The 24,011-nt window shown below is 32.0% G+C and overlaps 3 protein-coding genes across 24 annotated transcripts in view; 2 read left to right on the top strand and 1 right to left on the bottom strand.

The window, feature by feature from the left end:
- Positions 1-14,778, top strand: part of LOC143242821 (uncharacterized) — a 75,629-nt gene extending 60,851 nt beyond the window's left edge. The window contains exon 2 of the transcript XR_013023275.1: positions 14,604-14,778. The gene's annotated coding sequence lies outside the window, so the exon portion shown is untranslated. The remainder of the gene's footprint in view (positions 1-14,603) is intronic.
- Positions 1-22,089, bottom strand: part of LOC143242822 (dynein axonemal heavy chain 12-like) — a 38,966-nt gene extending 16,877 nt beyond the window's left edge. For 3 of the 21 annotated variants that reach the window (XR_013023277.1, XR_013023278.1, XR_013023279.1), the window contains exons 1-5: positions 21,954-22,080; positions 20,866-20,945; positions 13,600-13,777; positions 9,026-9,207; positions 5,387-5,542 (exon numbers count right to left, since the gene is read on the bottom strand). Coding sequence is in view for 13 of the 21 variants with exons in the window: in XM_076486344.1 (XP_076342459.1) it covers positions 5,387-5,542; positions 9,026-9,061 (192 nt within the window). In the remaining 8 variants the exon portion in view is untranslated. The other 18 variants (XR_013023282.1, XR_013023284.1, XR_013023283.1 and 15 more) reach the window with 18 other exon arrangements.
- Positions 22,090-23,648: 1,559 nt separating this feature from the next.
- Positions 23,649-24,011, top strand: part of LOC143243032 (prolyl 4-hydroxylase subunit alpha-1-like) — a 273,473-nt gene continuing 273,110 nt past the window's right edge. For both annotated transcript variants that reach the window (XM_076486665.1, XM_076486664.1), the window contains exon 1: positions 23,649-24,007. The gene's annotated coding sequence lies outside the window, so the exon portion shown is untranslated. The remainder of the gene's footprint in view (positions 24,008-24,011) is intronic.

Genomic DNA, 24,011 nt, shown 5'->3' with positions numbered 1-24,011 from the left:
TTGGGAAATTGAACCTCAAAAGTAGTCAGGTAATACCACATAAAATCATAAGGAGAGAACTAAGAAAAGTTGATGATCAGCACCAGTGAACATGAAAGTGATGTCAAACAGCATCCATGAGCAAAGGGATGAAAGACCAGTTAAGGTAATAAGATGGTAGAAGAAGTGGGTAACATTGAAAACAGAAATAAGATTTCCCAATGAGGAGAAGAAAATAAAATCTTGATGATAGAACATGAAAATTTCAAAGTAAGGAACACACTAGAGGATGCATGACTTGAAATAATAAAATGGAGAGAAATGAAAGGGAAAGACAAAACCTGCAGAAAAGGAATGTGTTTGACAAGTCTATCAGATATCTAGAAATGACCAACGTGGAGAACCCTTTGTCAAACAAACAGGTGAAGAACAAGGAAAGAGAATGAACAGAAGGGTAGAAAGGAAAAAAATCACAACAAATAGATCAAAGTCTTAAGGTATACTCTCACCTATGTGGTAAATGGACATGAAAGAAGGACTAAGGGTACAAGAAAAAAAAAAGATGTTACACATGGAGTCAATCCCTGGGCTGAAACAATGCACCTGACAAAAGCCATGTGTGAAGGCAGAGTGTGGTGACATCTGGACGAACAATATATAACTGAAATCAACAGAATACAGATTTAAGGGTAGACAAAGGTTACACAAGTAAAGGCTGGAGCAGTGAGAATGATGGTTATATTGGCCAAGACAGAACCACTAGTAAAACAAGACATAGTGTGGTTTGGAATAAAAATAGAACTCTTGAAAGAATATCAAATAAGATATTAAGCATAATTGTGAAGAATTCTCCAAACTTGACTGAACACGACTACCCCCCAAAGTTAGTGGATAATAAACAGAAGAAGAAAGAAAAGGAAATTTGGTGATCCAGTGGAGAAAGGCATAAATGAGATATCTCCAACTGAGAACATATCCACCTACAGGCCTGTAGATTAAGAGACTATTCCACATGTAGAATCTTGTTGGGAGGAGATAAAAATCCACTACCAGATTTAGAAGAAAAGGCAAGTGAAGACCACAAAGTGGTAATTGTGGGCCCAGAAAAGAGATTTAGGATCTGAAAACACAGAGACCTTGAACTGTTACTTCCTGGCTCTGTGATACGAGTTACTACAGTGAAGATGTCAGAATGTAACATTACCACCCACTCCATGATAGAGAGAGGAAGAAAGTAGGATAAAGCTTGATGAACTGCCAAAAACTTGAGAATGGTGATATGGAAAGAAGAACTCCAAGCTGTAGATTACAAGGATAAAATGACATTACTAGTGTCATGAACATAAGAAAAGAAACCAAAGCAAAGCTCAGCTCTGTAACCAGGAAAGAATAAAACATGTCAGTGATGGAACAAAACAAACATTTAAGTTCTAAGTTTACAAAATTAGTATGATAAGGCACATAGTGAAGAATTACAAAAAACAACAGCATTTATTCAAATAGAACAATCAAGTACCTATTTCTGGTATGTAATCTAGAAATTATCTAAATCTACCTAATTAGCAAAGTACTTATAAGTATCAAATAGACAACCATCTAAGTGTATCTAGCCCACAAAATATGTAATAATAATAACTGTGCAAAATGATTAAGATTACCTAGAAAACACATTAATAATCCACATCTAACTTACAATTCATCTGAAGTAATCTAGATGACAAAGGACACATAATTACATCCAACACTGAAGAAAATTATGAGAATAAAGCATGGAGATAAAAACAATGAAAAATATCATTCTTATAGATTAGTGAATTACATGTTACTAGTAAAGATATGTGACATACAAGCTATTTAAACATATATAGTTAAAAAAGTACTGATAAATATCAGACAAACCATCTAAATCGGCATAGTCCTAAAAATAATAAAAAAATGTGCAAACCAATGAAAATTACCTAGAAAACACATTAAGAATCAATATTAATTCACAAATCCTCTAAATTAACCTAAAGAAAAAAGGACACATTTAAGTCCTACACTAACAAAAATTAAGATGATGAAGCACACAGTTAAGATTGATGAAGAAAATTATTAAAAGATAATAAGAATTGTTTGTCTGAAGTTAAGCACAAAGTTTCACAATGGGTTATCTGTGCTCTGTCCACCATGGGTATTGAAACCCAGTTTCTGATATTGTAAATCCACAGACATACTGTTGCACCATTTGAGAGCTGGAATAACAAATAAGATGTTACAAGTAGTAATCATGTGTAACTTGCAATCAATTTAAACATACTTAGTTAAAGAACTAAGTGAAAATAACCTAACAAGCCCTTGAAATTTGTTAAGTCTACACAGTATTTAATATTAATGAATATGCAAAGAAAAACAACAAAGTAATAATCAATATCTCACTTGCAATGCCTCTAAAGACACTTAGATGACAAATGACACATAAATTTCTAACATAGCAAAGTCTAAACAGAGATGACACAAAATACTTAATTCTTCCATTTTTAGACAAGGACAAAGCCACACAAAAAGTATTGGAGCCAAGCTACAAGTGTATTAACCAGGTGTGAAGCATTCATGTTGAAATACTTATCATGGATTCCCTGATAGAGCTGGAAGCAACAGGAGAAAGGACAGGAAGAACAATTCACCACCAAAGTGAATGACATTGCAGACAGGAATGGGTGGAAGGTGAAAACTCTTTACAGATTAAAATAAGGGCAAAGTCAAACAAAGGGTATTGGAGCCAAGCTACAAGTGTATCAACCAGGTGAAGTATTCATGTTGAAATACTTATCATGGATTCCTGATAGAGCTGGAAGCAACATGAGAAAGGACAGGAAGAACACCAAAGTGTGGTTGGTAAGGAATGAAGGTGAAAACTCTTTAAGAAGTGTACAGTGTAACAGATTAAAATAAGCTACTAGAGAAAAAGAGTCCAAATTATTTTCTCATTAATTGTATTTTTTCTCAGAAACAATGCCACATGAAAAATAAGAAGAAATAACTGTTGAACATACAAACGTAGCTTCCTGCAAATTAAGACATAAACTTTCTTTGCAGATGAAGTCTAACCTGATTCCTGAGAAGCTGTTTAACAGTAACATTTTCGACTGTAACAGGAAATGCATAGTTGACACAATGTTTGCAATTCATGAGATCTCTTATATTTCAGTAGCATGCAAAAAAACATAACTAAACAATGCTGTACCAATAGAGAAGGTGTGAAAGGAGGTAAGACCATATCAGAAGTTAACATTTTTCTTGTGTATTTCTTTCAGAATCTGCCAATTCTTAAAAGTGAGGATTGAGTGAGAATGGCAGAAAGAGCTAAGCTGCTTCAATATAGGGAGCACAATACTGTTGGTGGAAAGTAGTCACATGATATGTACATGTTCAGAAATGGTGCAAAATTGATAGGGGTATATAGACTGGTGCACTGATTGAGAAAAGTTTTTAACAATGCTCAAAGAGCAAAAGAAATGTGATATAGCTGTGTTTGAGATCATACTGGAATAATTATTATTAAAACAATGCAACACATATAATACAATATGTTAATAATATAATAACACTTATTTATTGCTAAAGTACAGTTTATTAATACAATCACACTGTCTGCTTTAAACTCAATTATCAAATAATACAAATATTACTATGTAACCAAGAGTTTACCAACACAGTTACATAATAAACTCTCCCAAAGACACAGAGCATTGTTTACTAACACAATCACATTGTAGTGTTAATGAACAAAATGACATTATGATTTTTTTGGTTTTAAAACACTTAAGTAACACAGACACAAATATCAGACACTAAATATTCCACTTAATAAATCAAGTAACAAAAGTATTTAAAATTTTTACTCTCAGAATATAGTCTTCTAACATAGTCCAATGCAGAACTTCATATTGTTTTACATTAACCTGCTATATTGCTGTCATTTACACAATATTTAATTATTCTTGTTAATTTGTCTTGTGAGGTTCATTAACATATATTTCTTTACATCTAGCAAATGTTTAGTATTATTTAATTGGTCCTGAAGTCTCCACAATGTTCTATTTACAAAGGCCTTCAGTAAATTCTTAAACTAGAAAAACACATTATAGCAAAAAAATATCTGATAATAATGGCCTCTGAAGAGAATACATAAAAAAGTTTGCGTGTGTGTGTTTTTATACAGCAAAGTCACATTGGGCTATCTGATGAGCCCACTGAGAGGAATCGAACCCCTGATTTTAGCTTTGTAAATCTGGAGACATACCGCTGTACTAGCGGGGGGGGAGAAAAGCTTTAATGAAGAAATGTAGTAAAAAATTTATTGTTGTTTTAGTAAAATCCTACACATTGGACTGTGTTTTCTGTCCACTGTAGTGAATTGAACTCATGAATTTAGAGATTTAAATCCATAAAGTTACTGCTGACCCACTGGGTTTGGGGACTGCTAAAAAGTTAGAATTCAGTCAGTTTTGCTGAGGTTTGTTTTTGTGATTATAAATATATTTAGAATAACTTATAACTTTTACAAATGCTCTTAAATGTTTACTACATCATACATATATATATCAAGCAGAAATGCTGTTTGTGCATATACACTTCTCACCTACACTTGACATGCACCTTCAGGGCCTCTACAGAAAGTCTTGATGGATCAGCACATAAACTTAGTTCTCTATGTTATCCCTCTTGGCCACTATGTATTTTACCTACTATTTTACTGATATCTATTTAACTCTGAAAGTACTCTTAGTGCTCTCCTAGGAGTGATATTGGTGGGCTTGCATTTGGATCTAATCACTGTATGTTACTTTCTAAGGACTACTGTGTCTTCTCCCCGTGTGCTGAGTAGATATATCAGATATTTGAAAATCATAAGCATGGGATGGCTTTGGCATGACTGTAACCATTCTGCACATTACTCAAGCCTACTCAGTTAGAGACTGCATGATTATTCCCATGTCTAAATAAGTCATATGTAGAGTTTTTGTTTTTAATCTGTAATTTGTCTCAAAAGGACAGTGTACATCCTGTGCACAATATTGCTGTGGGTTCATACTAAATTTTGTACTTGGCTGCACCACTAGAAGTAACATGTTAGGCAGCACAAACATAAGCAGTTTTTCTATTATCCCATAGTTAGCCATCATAATCAAATATAAAATGATTAAATATAATAGAAAAAACTGTTAATTCTTTATATTTTAACATGATCACTGATCAAATGATGCAAATAAATTTCCTACTTTAATAACTTGAAAACATACCTCACCATCTAAAATGTAAAGATACTTATTAAAGTTGTTCATGTATTTCTGAAGATGCTGGAATTGTTCTTTGAGAACAGTTAATATCTGTGTCTTGATAATACTTGAGAGCCAAAACATACTGTATTCAGATGATTTTCAACTCGAGGAATTATTCTGACAGAATGAAGCAAAGAATCCAAGATATCCAGCAAAACTGTTTCAAAATCATGGTAAGTTGGTTCAAGTTTGATCTGCTGTCCAACTGCAACCAATTTTATAATAAACATGTGATTTTCCTGAAACAAAAAAAGACATGTATACAAATTTTACTCTATAGATAAATAGATATTTTTGTGCAACATACTGGATGGTCGCATCTTATCTACTCTACAAAGCCTAAAAAATCATTTGTAAAAGTTTAGAAAATATTTTAATGTTTTCTAACTAATCTGTGACATTTTTTTTCTTTTTGTGACAAGCAAGTAAACAACTGCATGAAGGTTGTATAGGTATGCAAACATGTATTTTAAAATGCAGTCCTCTGTTATACAGAACTTATCAACTAAAACTAACTGCTCACCATACTTAACTCTCAATTTGTATAAAATATATTTTTGTACAGCCAAGGATTTGAACTGTACAAGTAAATGGCTGTGTCCATTTTCTACTTATGTATGTGTGGTGATGAAAAGCATTATTTTACAGTTAATAGGTTTTAATTTTTATCTTATGTGGAGTAATAATCAAAGTTTAAATTTTTATCTTATCTGAAGTAATAATCAAAGTCTTAAGAAAAAAGGTAAACAAAGTTCTGATACTGTAATGAACATCACATATAAACACAAACAGTACAAAATGATTTGCAAGACAGTAATTTAAGGTGTATGTATAAAACTCAAACATTATACTCAGATTAGTTGACTAACTTTTATCCACAAAGAAGAAAGAAAAGTATATTTAGCCCATATTTGGAAGTACATTTTCTACAATGCTAAATAAACAACAAAACCAATGTTTAAAGTAATTTTTTAAGAAATTTTCCATTGTTTTTTTTGTAAACAATGAAAATATCTTTTCTGTGGTAAACTTTAGAAAATAACATGGGGATGTATTAAAGGTACAAGTTCTTTTACAAGGCAATCAAGCTTGGTCATTGAAATTACATAATATACATAGAATTATGCTATTTTAGGTAATGAAATAAAAATAAAAAAAGAAATGAATCATACTAATTATAAGCTAATCAAGCTTACAAAATTTAAATGTGAATTAAAACACACAAGAGAAACAATCATAATACATGTATACACAAAAATGTTTTGGGAAAGTAACCAAAATTGTTTTTCCTTCTTCTCTGAAAGCTGTTAGTTTGTATCACTGTAGTTTAACTTTTTTTTAATGTTGAAGAATATATACTCAGCAGTGTGTTGTGGTTCTTGCACTTGTATACTTCTTTGTAAACCTTTTTTGAAAGTGCAGAAAAAAATGTTTTAGGACTGTTTCTCTTTTTGTGTAAATTAAAGTTTTTCTACTTTTATTCTTAATGCAAATCTTATGTGAGTTGTATGATAGTGTCAGTTAACATTAACTTTGATATTCAAAGATGACTACAACGATAACTTGAATTTTATAATTCAGATGTTTTACCTCCAAAACATTGTAAATGGGTTGGTAAATGTTGTGTAGCAACTTTCCACTGGCTAAGGCTAACCACTTCAAAAAGAATTTCAAAAGATTAAAAAAAATAGAAAGACACAAGAGGCTTATGCCTATCACTATTATAAATAAAGAGATGTGTAAACTGTGGGAGATGGCAGCAAGGGCTTAAGCTTTTATAAGAAAGGGTACATCAACTAACAATGATTTTCAGAAAGTTAGGAAGAGTATTATACAGTGGAGGTAACTGTAACGAGCCTGTTCTATTGAACAAAATATTTTATTCATTGAATTGTATATACAAGGAACTACTAGAGAGAAAGTCAACAAAAGAAACAGAGAAGGATGTGGATGATAACCTAAGAAGATTGTAGTTATGGGTGATTCCTTAACAAAGTATGTGAATAGGATTGTCTGTGGGGTAAATACAGAGAAAATAATTAAACAAACATATTCCTTTAGAAAGAAAAGGGTAGCTCCAAATAAAAAAATCAGGTTGGTTCACAAAGGGTATAAGAAATAAAATTAAAGAAAAGCATTGTATATTCAAGAAATATAACAAAGTCTTCAGATAAGGTAAAACCCTTTAGGACTGATAGAGATCGGCCTATATTTAATGATTATGAGAAGGCTGGGTTATTAAATTTGTTTTCTTCAGTTTTAATTAATGAATATTTAAAAGGTATTCTTAATCTTGAACAGGTTGAAAAAGATGATTTCATTAATTCTGAGCTTGTTCAGAAAACATTGAGCAGTTTAAAGAACGATAATGCTACTGGGCTTGATATTTACCAAGAAATTTGAAGGAGGTTAAGGATTAGATATATAAGCTGCTTGCTACTATTTTTGTTAGTTCTTGAATAGTGGGCAGGTGCCAAAGGATTGTAAGTTAGCTAATATTTCACTCCTCTTTTCATGAGAGATAATAATTCTCCCAGTGATTATAAGTGTATTAATCTTACATCAGTTGTGAAAAAAATTTAAGAAAGTCTGATAATAGAGGCTTTACAAAGTCATTTAAAAGGGTTACTGCTTATGTAGATGAGGATAACAGTGTAGATTTGGTATATTGACCTTCAGAAAGCATTTGACAAGGTGCTAAATAAAACATTTAACAGGAATTATCTCTGTAGGTATTAGAAAACAATTACCTAACTGGACAGAAGAGCAGCTGAATGGTAGATTGTTACTGTAAATACAATTCAGTCACACTATTAATATCGCAAGTGAGAGTCAGGTTTAGAACCTTTGCTCATTTTTTGATTTACATCAATAACATAATAAAGGAACAATTAGTTCTAATAATAAAATAATTGTACAGGTGAGAAAATAACAAATGCAAAATAGATTATAAAGTAATGCTGAAAGAGTCAACAATTTAAAATAACTTTATTGATAAAACATGAATACCATGTTTTGGGCAACAGCACTTCATCAGCTCTGGAGTATTTATGTACGAATTATTGTTATGAAATAATTTCATGTGGCTTTGCATATGTGAAGATTCTCTTTAATGAGCTATGAAAGTTGGTTTACTCCTAACAGGTTTAGTTTCTGTTTTCATTTATCTTATGAACACTATTTACTCTTCCACTTCACTTATTTGCTGAATGAAATTTTCACATTTTTCCATCTCAGGCAAGATCCGTTAATCACAGTTTGAGATGCAGTGATGTAGTTGGTTGATTGTTCAGCCTAAATTGTTGATCATAAATGAGGAGTGTTTTGTATTTTCTTTGCATCCATTCATCATTCAATGAGTCTTTTATTCTGAAGTGTCCACTGCTCAGTTTCTAACTTCAGTCTTAGTTTAGATGATTGTAAATTCCAGAGTTATTCAACTTTATATGCTCCAGGTCCAGTATTTAACACATTCAGTTCAATGAGATGTCAATAAAACATTTAATCTATAGTTACACGTTTTTTTAAACATTTTTTGTATTACTGGTAACTTTCTTTTACAGATAATCAATTCTTTTGGTAAAAATTAATTATGTATTTATAACAGACAAAATGTAGTTTTGTTTATGCATTTACAAATAGGAAATAGGGCAACCCATGTTATTCTAAAGATAAATTAAACATCTTTCTTTAAAATGTCAGGCAAATATTGGCATAACTACCTTAGATCTGCATAAAAATTCAGTGTATTTTTCCATAAACACCTTGCAGAGATTGGAGTTGCAGAGTCATTAGCATTGCTACATTGTCAAAGAAAGACTGCAGATGAAGCTGAATAGTGGGAGACGGAACATGCTTCTGCTTGATACCTTGATGAATTGTGTTTTGTACAGCTGTAAACCACCTGAAAGAAGAAAACCTACTTATTAATACGTTGTAAACATCACAATCTGAGTTGATGCTTTTTAGTTTACCTATTGTTATTATACTAACAAGCAAAAAAAGGATTTACAAATCTGTATTTTATAAACAGAATTTTAAGAAATGTTCTGATCTTCCCATATTTTCTATAACTGAGGATATAAAAACTTGCTTTCTTAAAGAACTCATTTTCTTATATTTTACATGTGAATGATTAAGTATACAAATACTACATATCTTTCTTTCCCATAGTATTTATTATTTACAACAATCTTTAATTTTTTAAATTCTGATTAAACCTGGTAGCTGTCACATGAAACATCAAACCTGAGGTGTTACTTCTTTGTGACTCAATATTTCAAGAAGACAACGTACTATTTGTGGGATAGTTTAATTGCATTCTACTTGACCTTGTGTTTGTGAGGATACTTTGAAGTTGTCACAAGAAACAAGACATTTCTATGTCCTGGTACCCTTTTCTGAATTTTCTTGTGATAAGCAAATTTTATGGTTATGATGAAGCCTTCAATTGAATCTGGAGGAAAGCAGTCTGTCTTTTAAGAAAGCCAAAACTTGGTTCTTGAAGTCTTATCAATGTTTATACTTACTGAAAATACTGAAAATGTGTACTACAGTTTAACTTTCTCATTTAGAATATCCTTTAGTTTCCCTTGATACAATAAATAGTGTTGAATTTGTTGTCTTTTTTTATTCCATTTGTTACAAATCACTGCAATTTTCTTCTCTAAATTAGATTCATGAATCTCTCATTTTTGTGGAGATCAAGAGATGCATAATGTTACAGAAAGTTCACTGTTACATTATTGATTGGTTGTTGCTTGATTAAGTGTTTTATGGCACAAAGCAGCTAGGCTATCTGCACCAAACATCTGGTAAAAAAGTTAAAAGTAAATTTAGTAAAATTCATAAAAGGAAATTAAGGTAAAACAAAACAAAGTTAAAAAAAACAACATAAATAGCATAAAACCAATGTTTACATCTAGTCTACAAAGTCAAGAAAAAATTACAGAAAGTTAAGTTGTAAAGGACTTTCTGTAGTGTAACTGTAATAATGATAACTCACCAGGAAGACGAACAGGTAAGTACAAAAACCACCATCAGTCACCTGATATAATTATACCTTGCCAGGATGACTAATGGGTAGTTTGAAAGCAGTGTTAGTCACCTGAAGTTGGCCTTTCCAGTCCTAGCTTCGAGTTATTTCATGTTAGGCCAGTTTCTAATTTTAAATTGAACTAGATGATTTTTAAAAGGAAACCACATTAAAAAGGTGTAATGTAGAAATTAAAAAGATTAATGACCTTTAGAAAACTAAAAACATTACCAAGGTGGACAGTGTCACCATCACTGTCTAACATTATGGACAAACCTTGGGACAGAACATGTTTAAAATGGTGCCGTTGTTGACAGTCATAACAATGACAAGAAAGTAAAATGTGGCTTATTGTAATTTGAGTGTTACACAAACTACACACTGGTGCATCAGTTCCAGATAAAAGCAAATGATGAGTTAAAAAACTGTGACCAATGCGTAGTCTAGTTAGAACAACTTACTCTCTTCAATCCTGACGGAAGCAAGATGACTAAAGTCCAATATAATGTTTTATTTGGAAAAGCTTGTTTTGTGTTGCTAACTCCAAGTCAACTGCCAGCTGGCACAGAGATGAGTCTTGAATACAGGACCATAGTCTATGTATGGGACAGGTACAGTGGTGATAGAGCCAGAGCAGAGACTCAGCTGCAGTGTCAGCAAGCTCATTCCCATGAATACCAAAGTGGCCTGGTATCCAGAAAAACTGGATAGAAGTAGATGTTAAAGAGAAATGGGCCAGTGGTTTTGAATATCAGCAAGAACAGGGTGTGAATTAACTTGAAGCAATTCCAGGGCCAGAAGAGAACTATGCGAGTCAGTATAAATAGTGCAGTTTGACTACTGCTTGACTTCTATGTGATCCAGGGCAAGGGAAATAGCATACAGTTCAGCAGTAAACACAGATGCTGTAGTGGGGATTCTGTGTGCAACCACCGAACCACAACAATCCATGGCAGAGCCAACACAGTCACCTGATTTCGAACCATCTATATAAATAGGAATGGAAGGATGGTTCAAAAGATGTTCAGCAAATTGCAGACAATATTTCCAATCAAGAGTGTCTACTTTTCTCAGATGATTTAAAGATAAGTCACAATTAAGAAATGTAAGAAGCCATGGTAGGATGGGCTGACCAGTGGATACAGCAATGTTTATTGAGAACTGACCCAATTCATCTAACTGTACCTGATATGAATGCCAAAAGGAGCAATGGCAGACCATCTGGTCTGAAAAAGCATGGCCCAACAAGGAAGGAAAACAAAACCCCAGATGAGATGCTTTGGTGAGGAACGAAGTATCAAAGCATATTGTAAAGACAGTTGCAAACAATGGAGGTGCAAAAAAGGTTCATGAGACTCTATGTATAAGCTCTGAATTGGGAAGTGCTGAAAGCCCCAGTGCAGAGCCAAAGACCTCAACGATGAATAGGATCTAGCATCTTTTAGGCCAAAGGTCAGACAGAATTATAGATCAATAATCCACAGTCAAGTTGCGATCTGATAAGAGCACTACATATCTTTAGCATAGAACGTCGATCTGCTGCCCAAGTGGTGGAAGAGAGGACACAGAGGATGTTCAGTGCTCTTATACATTTGACCCATGTGTGGTGTAAAGGTCAGCATACAGGCAAAGATAAGTTCCAAGAACCTTGTCTCAGGGACCACAGACAGCACAACTTCACTGATATGGAGTTCAGGATCAGGGTGAATACACTTCTGACAATTTTGTTTAAGATCCAGTACTTACACTGTTGACAAGTTTGATCAGATTCAGTACTTACACTGATGACAAGTTTGATCAGATTCAGTACTTAAACTGATGACACGTTTGATAAGATCCAGTACTTACACTGATAACAAGTTGGATCAGATTCAGTACTTACACTAATGACAATTTTGATCAGATCCAGTACTTACTTACACTGCTGATCTCGGTAACACAGTGATCTAACGAAATAGAAATAACTTTGTTTTTATCATTATGTAGAATGATATGGCTTTACCATCTTTACCAAATAATCCAAAACACACATCTGACAATATAAAATATCACAAGTATTTTGTTCACATGTTGCTTATTTCATTACCAACAGGTAATTTTAACATGTCAACAAAACTAACATGCCAGCCAGCCATGGTAACAAAACTAATGTTTTAATGAATGTTTATTGTTATCCAAATCAGATATGTGATGATTGGACTTATGATCTGAAACTGATCACCTTAGCTCACACTATATCCACTAGATTTGCATAAGCTTCTCTCACTTGCCTCTTTTAAAGTCAATCACAGCATTTAAAGTATTTCAAATTGTTTGTGAACAATGTCCAGACCTCAGTAAAGAAATATCGATGCTTTACCACTTGAAAAACAATCAGATGAATGAAAACTGGCCAATCAGAGCAGGTTAATACAAGTTGGTTACATGTACCATTAGCATGAATGTAGCACTATATCCAAACCAATATTACACATCCGGACAGCTTCATTCAAAACACAAACAGATGACCAGTATCTGCCAATTTAGATCACCCACAACTAAAACTATTACCAGAGAACCAGTCTTAACAATGCCATCCGTTTACCAGACATAGCGGAAACTGGATAATGTGTCAATGTACAGACGGTTAGAGCCAGACTTTATGTGGTAAACTGAATGATGTATCAGTTTTGAATGGTTACACACTCAGTGAGGTGTATTCTCATCACAAAAATGACACAAGATATGTAGAGATAGTTTGTGGGCTAATTTTGAAATAGTTATTACATCAACCATAATTTAATTGGAGATGACGTACATACCATGTACAGCTGTCAATGTACCCCTACTTAATTACCAGGGTCTTTAGAATACATCATAGGTTATAATGGCTATAAACTTTATAATGTTTATGTACATTTATATAAACAAATAATGGCTATAAACTTTATAATGTTTACGTACATTTGTATAAACAAATAATGGCTATAAACTTTATAACGTTTATGTACAGTTACATAAACCAATAATTTTTAAAAATACACTTTGATATATATCTCTGCTGTGTTAGTACTTATTTTGTTTTTAATGTAATTACTAATGGTTTTTGTCTGATAATTTTATAGATATAATAAACTGTTATCAGTCCCATATCTCTGTGTTGTTTTATAAATGTATCTATTGTTGAAGGAGTTATTCATAAAAAGCTTTTAGTTGAATTTTATTCAGTTTGTTTAAAGTTAGGCACAAAACTAAACAATGAGATATGTTTGCTCTTCCTACCATGGGTATTCAATCCTGTTTCTAGCAATGTAAGTCCGAACACATAGTGCTGTGAATTTTATTCAGTGATTTGGAAAGTTACAATATGTCATCATTCTAATAACATTCAATTATTAATACTTTAAACAGCAGGCATAATTCATGTTGTGGTTCCACAAGGTAAACAATCTTTAAAAACCTGAGAAATAAAAAATAAACACATATGTACACAGAAAGTGAAGCCATTTTTATATCAATAAAAACCAAAACTAAAACTACTGTAAGAAAAGTACTAGAGAATAGTGAGTGTTTAATTTCAAAGAGTGAAAATTTACTTATCTATAAATTCAAATATTGAATTACACCATTAAAAGGACAGAAAATGAACCAGATTCATATGAAACAGTTGTCATAAACAAACACTGTCTTTTCACTTTACCAATACTGAAGTAAAAAATGGATAACACTTAACAATATAATTATGAAGAACTTAACAGTCATTAAATATTAAGTCATGAAATAATCCAAATAAACAAGCAGTCTTGTTTATCCAGAAATAAGCCCTTCTTCAATAAAAATATTATCAACAATCTTTAACACTATATACAAACACTGTTCTCAGTTCATATCCTAAGTCTTCTTATATAGTCTACACCAACATTTGTTGTCCTCTCTTCTCTCATAGGGTCTCATGTAGAGGTTTACAGAAAAAGTCAAACAAAGAATTTCCAGTTAACTTAATAACTGACTGATTTATATTATTAGCTCACTGTACACAAGGACGACATTAACCAGTTTCACGTGTTAAAGTTACTTACATTTTACATGCAGACGTAAACTGTTTACTTTAGTTTTTTTGTGCTGTCGGGTTATCAATGGATCAATTTTAAGTTTATGGACTTATAACACTAAAATCTAGGGTTCTATTCCTATGTTGATCAATATTTGAGGCTTCAGCTGCTTATGAAGTAGTTTTAATGTCATAAATCACAATCGATTCAAACCAGACCTACACCTCTTCACAGATGCTTATCTTTCTGGTTGTGGTACATCTCTGAATAGCTATCTCACCTCAGACATCTGGACCAGCATAAGCAATTCCTCCACATCAGTGTGCTCGACCTTTATTCTATCAAACGGAGATGTTTGCATTTCTTACCAATGCTAGTAGATGGTTTGATTATTATCCATTCTGACAGTTTCATGGTAATTTTGTATATCAATAATAGAGTAAGTACCAGATCTTTAACTCTTTATTTTTAAACACTCAACCTCATAAACATCTATCCAGTGAATTTGCTTTATAGATTATAATGTATTAAGAGCGATGTACCTCATAGTAAACCATCTGTACCCTCTTCCACCTATTAAATAGCCACTTCACTCACAAGTTTCCTGATGTGTATGCTTTGTTTTGGATACTTACAGCTTCTTTTCTCATCAGTAATGAAGATTCATGAGTACAGATGGAGCTAGCAAACATGGAATTGACATCACTCTCCTATTGGTAGAGAGAGGGCCTTTACTGCACAGTAACATCATTATCCAATAATATAATTCATGAGAACTTACGAAAGTTTAGGTGGGAGTTGCCTGAAAGCTATTGTCATACAAATACTTAAGGAAGATGCTAACAGAAGATGGAATCTTTCTCTGAAATGCTAAGTATCTAATTGAAACAAATTTTTATGAAAAATGTTAACTTTCCAAAATCAGATCTGTGGTGACTAACCAGCAGGAGATAATGCAAAGAAATGGGGGGGCCTTTACATTTGATGATGTGTTAAAATCTTCCTTTTTTGTTCTTTTATGTTTTGCATGTTGTTTGTTTGTGTTTCCTTTATTATATAGTTGTTAATTAACTAAAGTTTCAAAATTCACTCCAGATGAAAATGAATCTTGAATTTCATATGAATTTTAATACCCTTTTCACTGAGGAGAATTTTCAAAACATTTCTCAACGAGGCTGAATTTTCTTCCTTTTATTTTAGGTTGATCCACTTCTGATCTGTCTTATAGTGAAGTTATTTCTATTTTGAAAGTCATGTCTATGATGGAAGTCCCTATACCTTTGACTCAAACTTACTTTCATACATGTTACTGAGTATGATTGAATTAATGGAAGATTTCTGTAGGTTCACTGAAATTCTCTATCAATCCCTATCTATTCTACAAGATTCTTTGTATCAGTTGAATACTCAACATCTGTATACATTTACCATTTATCTAAGAAAGAAAAGCCTCTCTTTTTTGGATCTTTGTACCACATCCTTCAGCTCATATGGTAAATTAATTTATTCAGGATTATACCAAGTTATCCATATACCTGTCTATTTCCACACATTTAAATTATATAGATATGATGAAAAATCATATCTACAGCTACAGAACAACTTATTAGACATTGATTTTCAAAGACAATTATCATAAACTCTTGCATTTCAAAGTTTCCAACATCAGTTTAGGGTTTAATAAACAATACCATAATAAACAGAAAAAAATTTAAACAAAAAATTACTGGTGATGAAAAATGAATTAAGAAGTGTCATGAGATAAAAGTAAAGATACAGAATGGAACATAGCTGTAAATGATGTACACATAATGAGAGGATGGCTGAATACTGTCCTCAAGAGGAAACAAAGTTGACAAAGCCTTATGTAGTAGATGGAAATAAATAAACAAGCTAAATTTCTCATTGAAAACGGGAGATGAAAGAGATTAAAACCATAGGAAATGAAGTTGTAGGCTACATAATGAAAATCACTAATATATGAAAATAGGCTGTCACGTCATCAACATGTAACTACTTTACCAAGCCACTGTTGAGATTTGACTTAGGTGAGGTAGTTCTTCCATCACAATAGAGACAGAAATAGTAATATCAGCTTGTAAGTTCATAAGCTTTAAAATATAAGTCAAAAACCAAAGTAAATTTCTATCATTTAAAAAGGCATCTTTCGAATGCAGAACTATATAGGGAGCTAACAATTCGGGAGGTGGTGTCCACTCTAACTGTTAGAAAGCAAATGTATCATCCCACTTTTGCTACTCTCTTGCTTTACATGTGACTTTTGAACTAGCTGCACATGTACTTTCCATTCCTATATCCTTTGTTCCATATCAGAGAAAATTATAACTGGCTGAGTATTCCATAATCTACAAAATCCTACTGATTATTTTGTGAGAGAATTGGCTTTAGAAAGGAATTTGACCGACCAAATAATAATAGTTGACTAAAGAACCCTCATCATACTTTCTCCAGCTGGTTTATTCCTGGGAGGTCTGGTACAGAAAAAGAGATGGACCAGTCTAGATGTATTGGTAAATAAGATAAACCAGACAGCATATCTACAGTTAAGAATGTCATACTCATTTTTACATACAATTTAGTGACCTTGACTTTCAAGATGGAAGAATAATATACCTAGTTAGTGTGTTTTCTCACTGGCTTATTCCTCTTACAAAAATAACATTCCAACCAAATTCTTTGGACATTTTCCGAGGACTGCTTGTCTGGGTTCCTAAACCAAATCAATGTGAGATCCCCAGTGACATTCCTGTTGTTACGTTAGTTTCAGTAAGATATCGAATCAATGTTAATATTTTCTTACAGTGAAAACATATTTCTGACAGATACTATACTCTCCTCACACTTCTGGTGCTTCTTTTCTGACTAATACAGAACTGAAGAATGTGAACTACAGTAAACAGGAAGACAGCTGTGATAGTGGTGTGTGTTTTAGTGATGAGTTGTTCTTGGACATTTACATGCTACAACGCAGCTGAATCACATTGAAACGTAAAGTAGGTGGGAGTTTCAAGACTAGAAGACAGTATAAACATTTTCACTCTTTGAAGGTTGTAATGAACAATACAAATTCTTATTGAAAATAGTATGAAAACTGATATTTTAGGGTATGTACAGTGAGTGATATGATATAACTTCCTATGTATACATAAACATAAACCATCAGTTATAAATATAACTAGAAAAATAAAACTGAATATAACACATGGCAACTGATAATGTACTTAATATTTAAAATTAATTTATAAATAAAATCAGGTATAATAACTTTATATCAAACACAAAATATCTAAATAAAAATGTTGTTGAATAACTTGTTGAAAAATATGTTGAGGAATAAATATTTTTGCAAGTGTAACATTAAACAACATGAAATTATATTGTGTGCGTGTTATTATAACATTATATAACATTAAATTATATTGTGTGTGTTATTATAACATTATAGAACATTAAATTATATTGTGTATTTTATTATAACATTAAATTATATTGTGTGTTTGTGTTATTTTGTAATAAAGCCATATCGAGCTATCTAACATGTTCACTGAGGACAATGAAAACCCTGATTTTATTGTAATTCTGTAGTAAAGTGCTGCACCACCCTGAGTTTCCAAGTATTTCAGTGTTTTTAAATATTTTAATCTCACCTAGGCTGTGCTAACGTATCTACTTAAATAGATGTTAGAAACTTGGGACTTCCTAATAGAGCCACAAGTCTTTTCATGTGTTATTACTGATATAGTCACCAATATGGTTGCTTTTAAACTTTACTCATCTTGGCTCATTTATTGTAGACAATATTTAAGTCACGGTGTGAGGATGCTTTCTCGGTAAACACAGATGAATTCCTTTTAGATGGACCAAAATTATCAAGAGATTTTCAGAGATATCACAGAAAATTAAAATATATCTAAGGGTAAAAAATGTAGTACTACTTAGTTACACAGTTTATCACATCACTCTAAATAACAAAACATCACTGGAGAACACAAGTTTCAGCAAAATATACTTTGAACTTTAAATATGAACAATTAATGTGGACTTAAATCGAGAGGTGAAAATGTAAAAACGTACAAATTACATGGTAAGCAATTAAGTAATAAAGATATTTCACGAGGAAAACATCAGTACTTATTAAAAACTAGATTTATTTTAATATGTTAAATATCATGAGATCAGTTAAAATAAACTATGAAGTTTAAAACATTATATTCAATTTTTACAGACTTATCACTGAGAAAGAGAATATGTTTTGGAATAAATTATCATTCACAAGTGTCAATCATGTCTTAGTTGTGTACAGTTTCAAAAAGTAATGTTTTCATTCTTTATCGTACAAAAAATTACTTGATTAAATATCTCTATAAATGATTCCTTTTTAGTGAATATTTGTTAGTGCTGGTAAAAAGTTTATCATATCATATTTTACTTCATCTTTCATTATATTTCAATTTTTTATATAATTTTCTTTTATTCTTACTTATCAATTTAACTTGTAATAAGACGTATCTAATATTTATTCAATAAACAATATTTAACAGTTTTACAGACATTTCAGTTTAAATAGTTTGATCCAAAACAGCGTTTTTTTTTAAAAAAAAGAATTTCCAACCCATAAATGAGACATCAAGACTGACATTCTAATAAACATTTTTGAATAAATTTGGTATTAACTGAAATGTCATATTTTGTTACTAGTTTTTTGCCAAATGTTGGTTATTTTTCTGCTAATATTGGGAATATATGATATACAACAGTATGTGGTTTCATGATTTTTTGATTTGTGAGGTACATTTACTTTTGTTGGTTGATTTTGCTTTATGTTTAGGTGTGTGTGTACAATATTTAACTATGGTTTGTGGAGGAAACTTGTTGATGTTGACGAAGTACTGTTTTATTTTGTCTAATTCATCATTAATTTTATCTGGTGAGCATATTTGGTTTCTTAGTGTGTTGAGTTTTTGTTTTGTTTTATGTGCTGAGTCCCAAGGAATGTATAGTCCAGTATGAGTGATTTTTCAGTGAATTTCTGTTTTAAATTGCGTGTTAGTTCTTGTAATTTTGATGTTAAGAAATGATATTTGATTGCTTTCTTTCTGTTCACATGTGAAGTTAATGTTGGGATATACAGAGTTAAAGTGATTGAAAAAAATTAAGTGTGTGTTGTGTGGATGTGAATCTCACAATTGTGTCATCTACATATCTGTACCAGTTTAGTGGCGGATGTAATGCTGTGTTCATTGTTTGTGTTTCAACTTGTGTCATAAAAATATTAGCTAGAACTAGCGATACTGAGTTGCCCATGCTTAGGCAATTTGTTTGTATATAGTTGTAGTTGTTGAACATGAAGTTTGTCTTCATTGTGGTGAATTCTATGAGGGTTGCTAATTGGTTGCTGGGAATGTCTATTGATGAGTTAGGGTCTCGAATACAGAGTTCTAAGACTATCATACAGGCTTCAGCGGTTGGGACTTCTGTAAAGAGGAAATAACATTGAAACTGGCCATTAAGGCTTTATGATTAAGTTGATTAAGATTAGACTTGAAATTAAAAGAGTCTTTGATGAATGAGTTGGTTGATGTTACATACTTGGAGAATGCCTATGCTTTGTATTTACCAAGATTGTAATTAAACAATTCATATGTGGATGTTATTGGTCATAATGGATGATCTGGTTTGAGAGGCTTGGGGATGCCGAATATTTGTGGTGTGCGTGAGTCGGTCTTGCGTAGGCAGGAATAAAGTTTTTGAAACTGTGTTGGCTTTTTCATTTTTAGTAGTATTTTGTTCAGTTGCATTTCATGTGTCTTTGTTGGATTTGTGTGTATTGGTTTTAATTTGTTTGTGTCTGATAGAATGTTCTTTATTTTTTGGATGTATTCATTTATGTTCATTATGACTATAACGTTTCCTTTATCTGCTTTTAAAATTATGTTTTTTGTCTTGTTTTAGGTTTTTAATGGAATTAATGTCTCTTTTTGTAAGATTGTTTTTAGATTTCTGTTGTGAAATTATGTTGATGATTTTGTGAGAAAATTATTTGAAAAAAATCTTTTAATATGTTGTTTTTAGGTGTTTCTGGAAAATATTAATTTTTAATTTTTTTGGGAAGTTTGGCTGTTGAAAGTCAATAAAATTGTCAGAGTTGTCTTTCTGTTGGTTGTTTTCTGTGGAAAGTATCACAAGTTTTCTGGCTAGGTCTTCTAAACATGTTTTAATTTCTAATGTTGGACCTTATAACCAACCTAGAAAATAATTTTTTGGCAAAAACTAGTCACAAAATATGACATTCTAGTTAATACCAAATTTATTCAAAAACCAAGCACAAATCTAAGTTTTATATTATGTAAAAACTACAATGACAAACACCACACCAATATTATTTATTAAATACAATGTGATAACTGCCATGACTTCTATATTGGAGAAACAAGGAGAAAAATGGAAACCACATTCAAAGAACACAAATAGTCACCTCCACATGTTTTCGAACACTGTAATTCAATCTTTGGCTTTCCTTCCATCCAACAGTTCCTCAACTGCAGAAGTAAAACCCTGGAATTTATTGTTCAACAAAACAGAATTATTATTATCAATTTCCTAACTTTTAAATCAAATAGTGTTCTTTCTGCCATCCTGAATGTCAATGTTAACTGATATATCTTTTCCATGTAAATGTTTAAGCTCCTCCTGGAATCTTACTGTCATTCTCCACAGTCCACACTTTACCTGTCTCTTCTTTAATGAGGATACTCTCCAATTACAAATTCTACACACAAATTGCACATCTTCATTACTAGCTTCCTTCAAAATACCTGCCAGTCCAAAGCTCCCAAATGAAATCCCCTCATTGTGCTCGTTACATCTGGCAAACTTTGAACGCTTGTCTCCTAGTCTTAACCATTGTTCTGATACTTGCAGCCTTACAGTTATCAATACTAATTACCATAATCTTTAGCTTACAGCTACTATTGAGCTTAACATTTAAGAATCAATTACATTATTTTTTTATCACTACTCCTTCTTCACAATAACGTAATGAAGTTTAGCTATATAGAACTTTAAAATTAATATAACTGACAACATACGTGAGGTTAATAACAAAATATTTTTAGTCTGATTTATAATCTACTTATTTTTATAAGCTGGATCAAAACTAGCGATCTCACTTGAAGTAATAAAGTTAATTCTTAAAACACCAAAAGATATTAAAACTTTTAGAATAGGCTCGTTACAGTTAATCGAGTTCACTAATTTCTGCTGTAATAATAAAACACGAAGAGAAAAACAGTTTCAGTAAACTATATTTTAGATTATATTTACTTAATAAAAAAATATATTTATACTGTTCTACGATTTATCACAAGCTTATCTTTAACGAAGCCGAAAGTACCGTTACAATGTTAAGCCTATTTAAAAATTAAACCTTGTTGTAAAATCTACACATTTTAAATTTTAAGTTTAAATTGTGACCATCCTTTTTTTATTTGTAAATCAGACTATATCTAGTTGTTATTTAACCCAAATGACTTCGAATTTTAATATCAAGATTAAATAACTCACAAATTTATAAGAGCGACCACTCTCACCCTGCATCTCAAAACTCAGATTTGATGATCAGCGTTAACATCAAAAATATACATATATATTTGATAGCGTTTAAACGACAAAAAGCAACCTGAGCGTTGAGAGAATTTTTGTTGAATCGGAAATTTAAAATGAACAGCTTTAAATAATAACAAATGCAAAGAAATGTACAAAATAATATTTGATACACACGTGACAGAAAAACTACTGTGAAGAAAGGCTCAAATATAAGAATAAACCATTAATATAATGATAAATATGAAATATTATTACTTCATCAGCTTTTATGCCCTTTCCAACAATATAGTAAGCTTGTTTGTTTGTTTTGGAATTTCGCACAAAGCTACTCGAGGGCTATCTGTGCTAGCCGTCCCTAATTCAGCAGTGTAAAACTAGAGGGAAGGCAGCTAGTCATCACCACCCACTGCCAACTCTTGGGCTACTTTTTTACCAACGAATAGTGGGATTGACCGTCACATTATACACCCCCACGGCTGGGAGGGCGAGCATGTTTAGCGCGACGCGGGCATGAACCCGCGACCCTCAGATTACGAGTCGCACGCCTTACGCGCTTGGCCATGCCAGGCCTATATAGCAAGCTACTTTAGAAATACTCAACAATACACACCGTCTCTTAGGGACCAAACTATCACTACACAAGTTTCGAAGTCTGTGTGAAAAAAACAACTGCGGCGTATATTTCAAAATATTAATTTTACTAAAGGTAATTACAAAGCCTCTTTGGAAGATCTGAGTTAACATAATTATGATGTCTATTCTGGAGTGTTTAACTCATGTATTTCTGTTGCTTCTAATATGCTGTTGGAGGGATATCTTAATACAGGCTCTCTTTAGGTTTTTGATCGTAGCATCAATAATGGCTTCTTTCTGCTACTTAATTAAAGTAATGACGGCTTCCTGTAAATGTAAAACCACGGAATATATGAAAGACGCTTTAAAGTACATGTTTAAAGAAATCTGTACGGATATCTTGATATATCTTATTATAGTTGTGGTAACTGTCCTATGGCGATTACATTACGTATCCATGATAAATATCGCAATATTCCTGATTATCGTAGTTTTGGTGGTTCTCCTAATCTGTTTAATTATCTTAGCCATGACAAATGTACTAAAACTTTCAAATAATGTCTTTTGGGTGGTTATCCTAAGTTGTTTCGTAAATATCATCCTGATGGTTCTCGGCAGATGTTTGACTAACATTGTCATGATAGCCGTATTAATATGTTTAACTTCACAAATCATGTTAATTGTTTTCATGCGTGAGACTAAAATGCTAATGATAGATATCGAGAGATACTTAACTGAAAAGGTGATGATCAGTATCTTAGAGAAACTGATTAAAGTCATAATAATGACTACACTCCAATTTATAATCAAAGAAAACATGACAGCTGTCCAATATATCTTAGGTTACGTATTAATTAAGGTAATAACTTTTTTATTTAATACAGTTATGGCGATTAGTGATGTCGATAAAAACCCACGTGTAGAAAAATATATATGCAAAAACGTTTCTTTTGGGTTGAGAAAATATTTTACATGGAAGAGCGAACTACGTCAGGTTCACAAAGAAAGTAACTGACCGGTAATTTATTTATATAAATAAAATTATATATTCAAAAATCTAACACTGCCCTCTATATTCCGACACTTAGTTACACAATCCCTTCCAAATATGTGGTCAGCTTCCGGTCAGTTACTTCTTTCATTGTGAACTTGACGTAGTTCTATTTTTCATGTAAAATAATTTCTCAACCCAAACGATCCATTTTTGCATATATAGTTTTGATGATTGTTACGAGAAAAAAAATCGTATATAGAAAAGATAAATTGTTTGATAATTATCAAAATTGTTGTTATGTAATAAGTCAAGACTGGTAAAGTCTTGTGATCCCATATACTTATATGGGAGTGACATATGAAGAAAACTTCAGCGTTTAGTTGACATAAAAGATATCACACACGGTAAAGAACAACATGGAAAAGAAATCCAAAGAACTATTGAAGTAA

The sequence above is a fragment of the Tachypleus tridentatus genome, unplaced genomic scaffold, assembly GCF_004210375.1.
Source record: "Tachypleus tridentatus isolate NWPU-2018 unplaced genomic scaffold, ASM421037v1 Hic_cluster_2, whole genome shotgun sequence".
Classification (NCBI taxonomy): Eukaryota; Metazoa; Arthropoda; class Merostomata; order Xiphosura; family Limulidae; genus Tachypleus; species Tachypleus tridentatus.
This window is presented reverse-complemented; position numbering and strand designations above follow the sequence as displayed.